The 14,104-nt window shown below is 37.9% G+C and overlaps 1 protein-coding gene across 1 annotated transcript in view; it reads right to left on the bottom strand.

The window, feature by feature from the left end:
* Positions 1-14,104, bottom strand: part of mRpL1 (mitochondrial ribosomal protein L1) — a 51,134-nt gene that overhangs the window by 18,992 nt on the left and 18,038 nt on the right. Inside the window, exon 5 of the mRNA XM_067148557.2 lies at positions 7,558-7,672. Coding sequence (XP_067004658.1) covers positions 7,558-7,672 — 115 coding nt within the window. The remainder of the gene's footprint in view (positions 1-7,557; positions 7,673-14,104) is intronic.

Raw genomic sequence — 14,104 nt, 5'->3', positions numbered from 1 at the left:
AAAATGGATTCTCTTCTTATGCATCATTAGGACTGTGACGGCCTTGAGTGTAAAAGCACAATCATCCAAGGGGAATGTTTACTCCATTCGCATAGCATGAGTTCAAGTTCATAGTAAAATCAATGTCAGTTATTTAAAATAGAAGTGTGCACGTATCAAATGTGTTAAAATATGTATGGTTGATTTATCGGAAAGTCGTAGAAAAGATGATGGTACTTCTTGTAGAGACGTTGCTAATGATAGAATGTTGTGTCAAAGCTAGCTGATGTCAGTGTTTAGTTATGTTAGTACGGTAATTAATTGGATCCAAAACACTGTCAAGTGAGTGTTAATAACCCTGTTGAAACATTTGTTCGAAGAAATGATCGAGTTTTTATGCGTACGGTGCGTGTTAACTACGTCGGGCTGCATATCGGTTTGAAATAAACATCAATTATTCGTCCGTGCCGTCTCTGTTTTTTCCCCAACTTTCATCCTTTTCGAACCACTCCTTCTTGGTGTTGCATTTGCTCTGTCAGTCAGTAGAAGTAGAAGTAGAAATGACCAGCATACTGTACTCTACGTTCCATGGGCTGGGAGAGGGCTAATTACAGTACATTATCAGTCAACAATTTTAATCACACGAAATATTGTATTGTACTGAACAGGTGGATCTATAAATATTATAATAATATTTGTGATATATGTCATCTTCAATACGGAACCAAAATGAGAATAGTTACTTGTAACTGCCAGAACTCGCCACAAACTGCAAAACTTTGTCTTTATTCTTCATTAGGTCCCACACTTCTTGTCACACCCACACCAAACTATGATGCTAAATTTGAGACTAGTTCACCTTTCTTTAACCGTTCGATTATATTAACTTTATTTTGTATGGTTAAAACTACACGTTTTCTTTTTACTGCAGATTTCGATCTCAACATTTCTCAGCTATTAGAAGGGAAAATAAATGTTCAATTCATCAATCACTCTCACATTTCCTTACTTTGCACTACAGTACAGAATGTAGCCATTTTCACACCGGGAAGATGCTGGGGCTGTACCTTAATTAAGACCATGGCCACTTCCTTCCAACTCCTAGGCCTTTCCCATTCCATCGTCGCCATAAGACCTATCTGTGTCAGTGCAACGTAAAGCTACTAGCACAAAAAAAAAAAAAAAAAATGTAGCCTACCTGTCTACTAATAGCGGAGGTTGACTATGACGGACCGCTAGGCTGGTTTCCGATTCCTGTGCATTGTGAAACATTTACGATTCCGTAGCCTGTGGTGAAAAAAATATTTAACCTTGACAGAGAACGATATGAAAGATCTATGTACGGTACTCGGAGATGTTACACGCTACCAAATAAGTTGTAGAAGTAGAAATGACCAGCATACTGTACTCTACGTTCCATGGGCTGGGAGAGGGCTAATTACTGTACATTATCAGTCAACAATGGAATGGATAATAAAGTTTGTGACTGTTGAATTTGAATAGCATCCCTCTTCTTTCGTAACAGTTGAAAGTTAAATAATTTTACACAACATAAAATTATGGTCTATGCGCGTATACGTACAGAAGTTACTGTAGATTGACATCAAGAGTACACTCATTCAGTTTTAGACCGACTGTACATTGCTTAAAAAAAAATCAATATTTTTGGGGGCGACGGATAATCCGCAGAATGGTTAATCGAGTGACGGATAATCAAGGTTTTACTGTACCATAAATACCCCGACCCGGCAGGAGCTGGATAAGGCGAAATGATGATAATAATGATGTATATCCATTGCAAAGAAAACACACAATAAAAGCTGTGTGCTTTTCTATCCATAGGGAATCTGCGCTGTGTAGATTAAGTAAGTCATTATTGGGATTACAATTCATTATCGCATTGCGCATAGTCAGTGAAGTTACTACTGTATCTGCAGCAGGTAGATGTGGCAGGAAAACTCAAGCATGCTGTTCGGACTGTAGGAAAAAAGCTTGAAAGTTTAGGTAGGTTAGAAAAGGGTGAATCAGCAATATAATTTATAACTGTTATGTTCCTCAGTCTGCCGAAACTAATTTTGATTTAAAACATTTATAAACTACCTGAAAAAAAGAAAACCATACGGTAACAAAATTATACCAAAAAAAAAAAAAAAAAGAAAGAAAGAACTTCAGATATAATTCAAAATTAGTTTTGGCAGACTGAAAAACCTACCAGTTATAAATTAACCGAGTCAAAACTGAAAAGAGATGGCTTCAGATATCACAAATCAGTGAGAAGACACGCTAATGATGATAATATTGATATTATTGGAATCCTGACAGCCAGAGATACAGAAAAACAAAGGAAAGCTTTAGAAATTTGCAAGCAGAGTAGATAGCCAGGCTGAGCTTCCACAGTGTAAGAGTATAAAAACCTGGACTTACGTACATCTGGGTTAAGCACTGTGTATGTGGTTCAAACAGAAAAGCGCAACAGTTCCCATGTCAGGTCCTACGTTAATCAAGAAAGCACAAACTTTTGAAGATTGAAGGAAAATTTAAAGCTTCTTCAGATCGAATGACACGGTTTACTACTGGATTCACGAGACTGCAGTTCAAGGTGAGAAACTGTATGCTAAAAAAAAGAGGCAGCTAAAATGTTTTGGATGAAGTGCATACTTTTCCAGAACTATATGATCATTTGCCAGAGCAAAATTTATAAGCTGAGATTGACATTACTGGAACAGCCTACCAACACATGTTTCTGAACATAAGGACAGTATCTTTTGCGCATGAATTCAACAGGAGAAAATAAACTATAACCTCCTCATCATTGGAAAAACAAACAAAAAAACCCCCAATCTTTCACCTTCATTACATGCATCAAAAGGGATTGTGCATGGACAGCATCATCATCGGTGGGTGATTTCATTCAAAGTTGTTCCTGCTGTGCGTAGATGCCTAGAGGCAAATGGGGTTACCTAACAGAGTCATTGTTACATTAGACAAAAGCGCCCATCTGGTGGCCATGATTGTTAAGGCATCAAGTCTTTAATGGTCTGATACCATAGTTGTCTGGTTGGAGATCCTCTGGTAGAATATTTTCCACCATTATAATGTTGGTCAGCCAGGTAGGAAAGGCATGGTAAACAATTTCTAATCACTACATTGTGTGTCAAAAGCCTGTATTCAATTACAAATCTCTCCACAGTGTTCATATGGAGTGAGAGCATATAATGCTGTTGATGGCGATTTGTCCGTTGGGTGGGGATGTAAAGCCTTGAACACACCCCTTGGTGTTATTTGATAGGAGTACGCTATGCGCCAACATTGGGTTTCACCTGATTAACTCATAATAATCTCAGATCCTGACTGCCCCTGGGAGTCAAATAGAACGACCTGCACAAGGCACGCTGAACATGTCTTCAGACACTCCTGGCACATGTTAAATAAATTAATTAGACAATTCACCATGTCATCCAAGTGAAGCAATTCTTGTTTCTGAAGACGGGCAGCTTTTTGTGAAATATATCCCGCCATGTGTTATGTCACTCATACAGCTGATGGATCAACATATGATTGCAGTTGTAAAACAGTATTAAAGGTCAAATCTAATGCAAACTTGTTCAGGAAGGTTCAGATTTATGAGTTTCTGAAAATCCCTGAACATACTGGACACAATTCACAGGTTTTCGAAGGCCTGGGATAGAACAAAGATCATAACAAAAACTTGCTTGTGGAAAAAAAAATTATGCCATCAGCTAATATTGGTTTCATAGGCTTCAGTAGTGATGAATATAACACAGCTGCTAATCTTGTAGATCTCGTTATACAAACCGATGACTGTAATGACGTGGATGTTGAAAACGTTTGTGATCGGCTTAACAGTGATGCATGTGAACCAGGATTTTAGCAGCTGAGTGCTGGAGACAATGTTAAGCATGGTAAACAATGTGCACACTAAAGGAAAAGTGATAAGCAGGCAATCAAGCAATTCCTCACTGCTCAAACTGAGGTATCAAAATGTATCGATCTGTGACTGGAATATACGGGGCTAAGCTCTTTTGATTGCACAGATCCACTGCTGCTCTGGACTATTATAAGAAAGAACATAAATGGTAAATTGAAGCAGAAAAAAATGAATGATTACTTCCCAAAAGCAAATCAAGTGTGAAATGTAGTTCAGAGAGTCTTGTATTTGATATGTTGCATTATTTGTAAATAAGTGTATTTCAGGTTATGTATGTTTACGGATTATCTGCATTTTTTGATATTCCATGCTACCTCAGGTCAGGGTTAGCAGAGATAAATGGGAGTTTAATGTAAATATTTTGTAATGATGACTTAATTTTATATTTTTAAAACTTGCAACACAAAAGGTATGTTACATTTTCAAGTAAACTGATTTCAGAAGTGAACATCCCACGAATGTTTGCCAACAAAATTAGTCACAGTCTATATGAGGACCAATTTTTCAAAAGCGAATATAGTAGAACTTCGATAATTCGAAATCGGTTAATTCAAAATCCCGCCTAATTCAAAGAAGCTCTCGTTTCCGATAACATGAAGTACAGTTTTCCACATTATTTAAATTGTTTAATTCGACACACGGATAATTCGTAATTCGAAGGACAATGTTGGTCCCATTACCAAAATTCAGAAGACTTTTAATTCAAAACGCCTTTACGTTTTAAAAAAAGTATTTTACAGAGTAATTTAAATTCAAAATTTATCTACGTCATGACAGAACGCGTCTTTTGGAACGTGCAGGGGTAGCTTTCTGCACTTTCACTCACTTTGGTGCGTCTACAGTGTCCTTCATATTTGCTCATTTCGAGTGAAATCGTAATTCTCTTGTATTTAGCGTTTTAAGGAACGCCACAATATCACGTAGCAAGCAGTGTGCGGAGAAGTACAATCTGCGAACACTGGTGACGCCGACAGTTGGTGATAAAGTGTGGCTTATCTACAGTCGAAACTGGTTAGGACGTTTTTATGGGGACTGAAAAAAAATAATGTCCTAAAGAGAGAACGTTCTAAAAAATTAAAAACAATTACGCTGTTTAATTTAAAGTTAGGTTTGAACGTAAAAATATTTATGATGAAAACAGAGAAACAAGTGTTTACAATTATGGTTAATGAAATCAATAATGAAACAATACATTTTAAGAACACCATCATAGCAAGCGCATTGTGTAACAACGTACATAAATTAGCCCACTGTACATACGTATACAGCTGACGTGTTGGTGCTCAATTTATGTCCAATTAAATACACGTGAAAGAAACCTGGGTAGCATATTAATGTCGCTCCTTAGTACGTTCGTAATATTCCTACCATAAGAAATTTAAATTCGCAATTCCTGGCCATGTTGCATGCACGATGCACCAGCAACGACTGGCGAACTATACACGTCGCTTACAATTATGTTTAAAGTTATCGCAGGAATGTCCAACATCTGGGCCATTTGCATACGTTTCATGTGTGGATTAGCATCCACTTTCTCAATAAACCTTAATTTTTCATCATTTGTGAAATGTCTAGCTTTCTTCTTCCCCATAACTGAATGTCCTGCAAACCACTAAGCATAAGTACAGTTGGCCTAATTTATGTATGTTGTTACACAATTAACCTCTCTCTCTCTCTCTCTCTAGTCATCAGCTGTGAGGTTGGTTGGCAGCAGCTCTCCATTCTTTATGTTTCAGTTCGTAGTAGGAGTCACATCTCGTGTCATCTAGTATTTGCGTCATGTACTCTAATCTTGATCGTCGTCTATAATATTTTTCCTCTATGGAACCGTCTATTATTTTCTTTAATAACCCATCATGTCTAAGTACATGGCCTTAGATGATCCTGCCGTCTTTTTATTTGTGTCATAAAACACCTCTTGACTCGTGACTGATGGTCGCTGCAGCTGTAGGCCGACACGCTAGGGCTGTGAAATTAAGTTCTCTACCAAAATCATCAATCAGGCCAGGCCATGGTTCAAAAATGAGGAGAAATCTATGCTGGCTCCCCTTTGCAAGTGCTTTATTCATTGGATTACTGTAGTGTATGCATTTTAGATGTCCTGTACTTGCATGAAAAGTACCCAATGCCCTTAAAACATCGTGGCTTGTCGAACTTTCGTATGAAGAGGTGGGAAAGTCTCTCGCTTCCATGTGCATTGCAACACAGTACAATGAGCCCACTCCCCGACCTTTGTACGATTCCCCGGCTGGCACTTCTCTCCTTTAAAACCATAAGTCTGTTTAGGTTCGGCATTAAGAGAAACAATGCAGTTTCATTGGCATTGAAAATATTGTTCGGTGCGTACCAATTAATTAAAGTTGAAACTGGTTAAGGCGCCCCTCTCTAGCCTGTTTCCCTGGTTATTACATCATTATTCCAAAGTCCCAGTCCATGTCCTAATAAACACATGTTAAAGAAACCTGGGTAGCACATTTACGTTACTTTAGTATGTTCGTAATATTACCACCATAAGAAATTTAAATTAGCATTCCTGGCCACGTTGCACACACGGCGAACACTGGCGACGCCGACAGTTGGCGAAAAAGTGTGGCTCATCTACAGTCAAAACGGGTTAGAACGTCTTTATGGGGACCGAAAAAAATAACAACGTCCTAAAGAGGAAACGTGCTAAAAAATGAAAAACAATTACACTGTTTAATTTAAGGTTAGGTTTCAACGTAAAAATAATTACGATGAAAACAAAGAAACAAGTGTTTACAATTAAAATTAATGAAATCAATAATAAAATAATACATTTTAAGAACACCAACATAGCAAGCACATTCTGTAACAACGTACATAAATTACGCTTACTGCACGTACGTATACAGCTGATGTGTTGGTGCTTAATTTTATGTCCTAATAAATACACGCGAAAGAAACCATGATAGCACATTTATGTTGCTCTTTAGTATGTTCATAATATACCCACCATAAGACATTTAAATTACATTCCTGGCAACGTTGCATGCACGATGCACCAGCGACAACTGGTCTGGTTGATGATTTGGTAGAGAACTTAATTTCACAGCCCTAGCGTGTCGGCCTACAGCTGCAGCGACCATCAGTCATGAGTCAAGAGGTGTTTTATGACACAAATAAAAAGACGGCGGGATCATCTAATAGGCCATGTACTTAGACATGATGGGTTATTAAAGAAAATAATAGACAGTTCCATAGAGGAAAAATATTACAGACAACGATCAAGATTAGAGTACATGGCGCAAATACTAGATGACACGAGATGTGACTCCTACTACGAACTGAAACAACAATGTTGTGTAACAACATACGTAAATTAGCCTACTGTACGTACGTATACAGCTGACGTGTTGGTGCTCAATTTATGTCCTATTAAATACACGTGAAAGAAATGCAGAAACTGCACTGTGAAGAACTCAAGCATTTCTGGTGAAGGCAAAAGATCATAAATATCTCAAACCAGTTATCAGCTTTTGAAAAAAAAAAAAAAAAACAACAACAAAAAAACCACCACTCCTTATATCCCCTCCCCCCACTCTCACAATTTGATCTAGTTCATATAGAATAATGCACTTTCAGACTGAATACAATAATCTTTTACTTACCATTTCGGGTAGTGGGAAAATTGCGCTTCATTAGACCTCTCACGGACACCAATTCTGGAAGAATCTCAGGGTGAGCCACTACAAACTGGAAATCCTGGACAGCAACTTCACCTTTCTGGAAAAATAAACATAACTGTACAACTAAATTGTATTTTATACAAGTTTAAGGTGCACATAATAATCACGTATATAGATCAAAATAATTGAAATAGTCAAAATCAAAATTCATCATTTATTCACAACATTTCGGGGAATGTTTCTCCAATAAGAAAATAACAATCTTGTTATGTTAACTGATATTCATCGGAGTATTATAGTTAAAATATTACACTAGCAAAAATATTATTTCATTATTGTGAAAATACCGACTTCCCGGTAAACAATTTACTCAAAATCTTCTGTGTCGCTATCACTGGTTTCGGTATCTGATGTGTCGTCCTTGCCGTTGCCCAATACCAGTATCAGATTCTTCGTCACTCTGCTACACAGCGTCATCTTCGGATCTGTCTAGTGCATCGAAATACACGTCTTTTTGAAGCTCTTGGAGATTAGTTCAGATGGTATAAGGTCCAAACTCTTCATTACCCACGAGCATAATTTGAAGATTGGACGCCTAATATTTCCAGTAGGAGTCATGTTAGGCCGCCCGGAATGACTACCTGTTGTCTTATTTTCATAGAGGAGTTGCTTCATTTTGTTCACGAGGTGACCTCGGAAACTATCTAAAACAAGCAGAGTCAGCTGTTTCAGTAGTGCACCGGGTCTTCTATCCTCCACAGTTTTAACCCAGTCCAGCATGAGTTCTACGATCATCCAACCCTTTGGTTGCACTCGTACATGAATTCCACAGGGAAACTATTTACTTAGGCATCGTTTTCCTCTTCAGAATTGTGTAAGGCAGCAACTTTCTTACATCAGCATTGTCGCCCTTACTGACTTGAACTCTGTAATGTTCCATATCTGTGTATCCCTCTTTCATCACTTTCATCAGCATTTACCCTTCCCTCATTCACCACTTTTATTTTTTCTCTCCCACAGTCTTTTTACAATTGTCAATAATTTTGATAGTTTCCCTGGCCTTCTCCATCCCATGTTCATTAATTTGACGACAGTATAATATTCAGATTCTCTTTCCATCTTATTTATCTCTTCCGCTTCCAAGTATTTAATCCGTAATGTTCTTATACTTTCACACTGTCTCAAGAAATGTGCATTTCCTAACTCCTTCTCACTTCAGTAAAAGCCTTATTTTTATAAACTCCCATCATCCACCATATCAATCCCCTGTATTCTCTTTTGGTTAATTTATCATGTATTATTTTCATACCTGGATATATATTCATGAATTCCTCCAGAGTTTTCCTATTACTACCCTCAGCTCTTAGCATTTGTATTTCTATATCTGCTACCCTCTGTGCCACTTCCCTACAGACTTTTCTTTCTTCTAAATCTTTGTCCCAATAGTTCCCCATCCCAATTTCTTCTAGTACTTTCTTTAAGTTGCCCGCCCAATACCCATTCTGGTACCTCAATTGGTGCAGGTAAGCTAAATCTAGAATTTCTCCCCCTACTCCCCTTTTAACCTAAACCCAATATTATATTACTCTCTTAATTATATCCTCCTTTATATTAATGTCTGTACACAGTAATCCAACTCCACTATTCGCTGTACATATTGGTAAACCTGTAATTATTTTAATAAATCTACTAGTAACTGAATCCAGCATTGCGGTTTCCTTTTCTGTGCTCCACACTTCTGCAACGTATAACATTTTAGATTTGATCACAGCATTGAATACATTTCTTTGTACCCTAAAATCAATATTAGGCATCCTCTTATCTAGTATTTGGATACTAGCTAGGGCTGCTGCACCAATCATTTTTGCTCTCTTGATGTGTTCAGACCAATTTCTATTTCCTGATATTATAATTCCTAAATATTCTAACTTGTTAACTACTTCTAGTTTCACTCCTTCCAAATACCATTTTTCTTTTTTTGCTAATTTGTTCCCTTTTTTGCACACCATTACTCTAGTTTTCTGTGCGTTAATTTTCATATTCCATTCTTTACAGTACTTCTCGATACCATCAATACTTTTTTGCACTGCAACTGGCGTTTGTGTGAACAGGAGTATGTCATCAGCAAAGACAAGACCAGAAATATCCTGATTTTCTAAACATGGCAGTGCAAATCTTTCCTCAACTTCAAATTCTAGTATATCGTTAATGAACAATAAGAATAAAATCGGTGACAATTTACACCCCTGTTTCAGACCCATTTTGGAGATAATCTCTCCTACTACTACACCTTCTTCCACTCTCACAGTACACTTTACTTCAGCATACATCTTTTCTATAGCTCTTATCATTTTACAAGACACTCCAACCTGTCTCAATCTAGTAACGACTGCCCCCCCTGTTCACAGTATTAAATGCTTTTTCTAAATCTATTGATGTAATATAGAGCTTACCTCCTTTTTTCTTTACATATTTGTCAATAAGCGTTCTCACTATAAAAACATTATCTAGTGTTCTTCTCCCTTTTCGGAATCCACTTTGAAATCTCGACAGGACTGAATGTCTCTCCGCCCAGTTCCTTAGTCTATTTGCTAGTATACCAGTATATACCTTCTCCAATGTATCCAATAATGTAATTCCCCTATAGTTTCCAGGATTTGATCTATCCCTTTTATTTTTGTATATAGGGCATATTATCCCCCCTTTCCAAGCTTTGGGGAATATCCCTTTCTCGAAAATTTTATTGAATATCCTTGTCAAAATTTCCCACATGCCATTTCGCTCTCCCACTTCTTCCCAAAATTCATATGTGATACCTGAAATAGCTCCTGATTTCCCCTTCTTAGCTCCTTGCAACTGGTTCATTATTTTCTGAGTCGAAATAGCCTCATCCAATTCAGGCAGAGTGACACTCAAGCCCCCCGAGACAATAATCCCCTCATGATGCGCTCTCCACTGGTCTTTTTTATTCAATAATTTCTCAAAATACTGGACCCATGTACTATGACTTATACTGGTCCCCCGTGAACCTGATTTCTTCTTGGTCATCTGATTTATTTTATCCCATACTTTCCTACTGTCATTTTCCTTACACTTTTTATTTATGTCTGCAGCCATCTTTTGTTGCCATTCCGACTTCATCGTTCTTAACAAATCTCTGTATTCTTTCCTTTTTCTACAAAATTTGTTTCTAGCTACTTGACCACCATCCTCCCTGTATCTCCTAAGTGCCTTCATAACCAGTGACTTTTTCTTAGCACATTCTGTATTATACCATCCACATTTTATCTGCGTTCTACCTGGATTTTGCCTCATACATTTTCCTGCCATTCCAATTACATTTTCTATCCTGGTTAGGGCTTCTTCAACTCTATTCTCTTCTATCAGTTTTACAATACCTATTTTCCAGATCTCATAATTCTCTCTATTGAAGTACTCTCTAAATTCATTCCCTAATTCTTCTCTCCAACGATACCTGGGTATTTTCCTTTCCTTTACGCTATCGTAAACTCACTCCTGCACTCTTATATCTTGAATAATTAATTTTAGAGATACTGGCATATGGTTTGCCTCTGCCCAATCCCTAACGCATATCTCTTTGATAACTTGCAAACTATCCCTACAGCCTACAACTAGGTCAATTGTACTGCCCCCATTTTCTACTATATAGGTTAGTTTTCCGCTCTCATCACTGAACCACCATCCATTCAATATATAAAGCTCTTCCACCGTGCATAATTCCAGTAGTTTTTCTCCATTTCTGTTACATTCTTTATCCTGGCTATTTCTATTAACTACTAATACCTCATCCTCATGTTGACTATAAACTGGTTTCTTGTCCCCTATCCTCACGTTAAGATCACCCATAATAATAATAATGCTTGCCTGATCATACGTACTTCTCATTCATCTGATTTCTGTCACTAAATTCTCAAAAAATTCATTCTGCGAAAATGGGGAGCTCAAAGGTGGATTATATACAAAAGCTATACATATTTCATTCCTCCTATTTACCCTATCTAATATTCTTATCCAGATTAATTCCTTAAACTCAGATTCTAAGAGCTGTATCCTATCTGTTAAGTTCTTTTTGATTACCACCGAAATTCCTCCCGATATCCTTCCTCTATTGGATCTCCTTGACCCATATTGACTCCATACAATACACCCTTCTATCTTTAAGTCTTTCTTGTAATCAGCCCAAGTTTCTACAAGTCCAAGAATATTCATTTCTTCCAGTAGCTGTTTAAAGTCTTCGTTACCTATTTTTTTCTACATTCCTTCAATATTAACATATGATACCTTTAACTCTAGTTATTTTTTACTTTTACAGTCTAAATTCCCTGATTTACTTCTTGTCATTCTAGAATTGTTGTACCAATATCCCGCCATGTATCCTCTTTCACATTCTTTTTCAAGTGATCGTCATTTTTCGGGTCCCATAAAACAGAATGTGTCCAATCAGTGTCTATTAGCGAAAGCACATCTTCATTGGACCAAGCCCGCCATGCTCGCGGGATGCTCACTGTAGCCGTACACACTTGCGAGCATGTTCCTTGGCCGTCCACACTGAGCGCGAGCATCCCTTTGTGTCGCCTAGAAAACCGACTCCAGTTGGCTCGCAGTGAGCAGCTCACAACATGCTCGCTTTACGCTCAGTACCCCATGCACACTTGCGAGCATGGTAGTGTGAGGGGCTCATGAGCCGCTCGGCTCGCAAGATGCTCGCAAGTGTGTACGCACCTTTAGAAAGTCAGCCCCAAAGATGACATTATAGTTCATGCGTGACTTCTGGAAGACAGGAAAACATACCGCGTTTATGGATATCTACAGGTGTGGCGGTAATGCGTTTTATTATCATAAGTTTAATTTCATACATTCATTTCCTTTTTTTAATTAACACATCCCTTGTATGTTTTGTTTGGCGTCTCCGAAAATTGTTTAAAGTACGCGGGGACATAAAATTATTATTATTATTATTATTTGTTAGGTACGTTGGCGAGTAAAACAACCGTTTTAATTGGATAGCTTTTATGACATTTTAAACTTATTTCTCTCCAAATATATATCTTAATTGGCCCGAGTTACGATATATTAAACGACCACTTTGTTTATGATCTCGCCTGCTGTATAAATAGCAACAACCGTGAATATTTCTCAACTAAAGTAAACTCGTTTCCTTATCCCGAGGTGGTACCGCTCTTCTTAAACACAGCCCGAGTGGAGGGGAGTTACATGTACCGCTTTTACCGCACATCAACCTTCCTGCCATTCGTAAATCTCTGGCAGTACGGTACCGGAAATCGAATTCAGACCCCCGAAAACAGCAACTAATTGTGCTAACCATTATGCTGGTGGACATTATTAACTACAAAACACGGGCATATAGCATGACTGATGCATGTTTGCAATGCGCAGGCTGGACACGAAGCTAGGCCTATTCATCTATTTGTGCGACGTCATCAGAGCTGCAGTAGACCTACGCTACAGAGGCGGATATTTCTTAACTATGAAACACAGATGTACCGCATGGATTCAATGCGTTTTCATTGCGTATGTTGTATGGACGAAACTATTCACAAATTCGTGCAACGTCATCAGAGCTGCCATAAGACTTGTACCCACTTCGAAGCGGAATCGTCGTCATTCTCTGACGAATTACGTTGGGGGGGGTCTAATACACGAGTAAATACGGTATGTGATGGTGTCCTGTGTAATGTGTGGTAGTTGGAATACATTATAGTGTAAAGGTATAGTAATTAATTTGCACATCATTATTTATTCCCTGTGTAAGCTACTGATAATGTATGTTTACGTTGTGACTGTAGTAGTGAACATAACTAATTATTAAGGTTGGCGATTTAATCCTCATGTCTACACCGCGTTCTTTTGTACATGTAAATACAGTACAGTTTATATCGGCAGTATGTTTTCCTGCACTTGACGTCCAAATTTGTTCAGTCCTTTCAAAATTGTACTAACAAGGTTCCACCGGGCTGAGTGGTTCACACAGTTGAAGCGCTGGCATTCTGACCCCAACTTGGCAGGTTCGATCCTGGCTCAGTCTGGTGGTATTTGAAGTTACTAAAATACTTCAGCCTCATGTCGGCAGATTTACTGGCACGTAAAAATTCCTGTGGGACAAAATTCAGGCACCTCGGCGTCTCTGAAAACCGAAAAAGTAGTTAGTGGGACGTAAAGCCAATAACATTATTATTATTATTATTAATAAGGTTGAACTGTATTTGAAAACATGGAGACTGTCCCTGTCCTTTTACGTCTTCTCTCTATTTGTCCCTCTTTTTACAGTGACCCGTCATTGTGTTTATCCCATTTAATGTTCCTTTCTTTCTATAAATGACTTAATTTGCAATTGTTTGTTCCTTTCCACATCATGTAAATTAAAATGTACAGAAGGAATAATCATCTGTACTGCAAAAATCTGACCAATATATTGACTGATATTATGTTTGGAATTTCCAGTCACCTATCTTAAAAAACGTTTCATCCAATTTACTCTTCCTGTAGC

The sequence above is a fragment of the Anabrus simplex genome, chromosome 1, assembly GCF_040414725.1.
Source record: "Anabrus simplex isolate iqAnaSimp1 chromosome 1, ASM4041472v1, whole genome shotgun sequence".
Taxonomy (NCBI): Eukaryota; Metazoa; Arthropoda; class Insecta; order Orthoptera; family Tettigoniidae; genus Anabrus; species Anabrus simplex.
The sequence above is the reverse complement of the archived record's forward strand: the minus strand, read 5'-3'. Positions and strand labels throughout refer to the sequence as shown.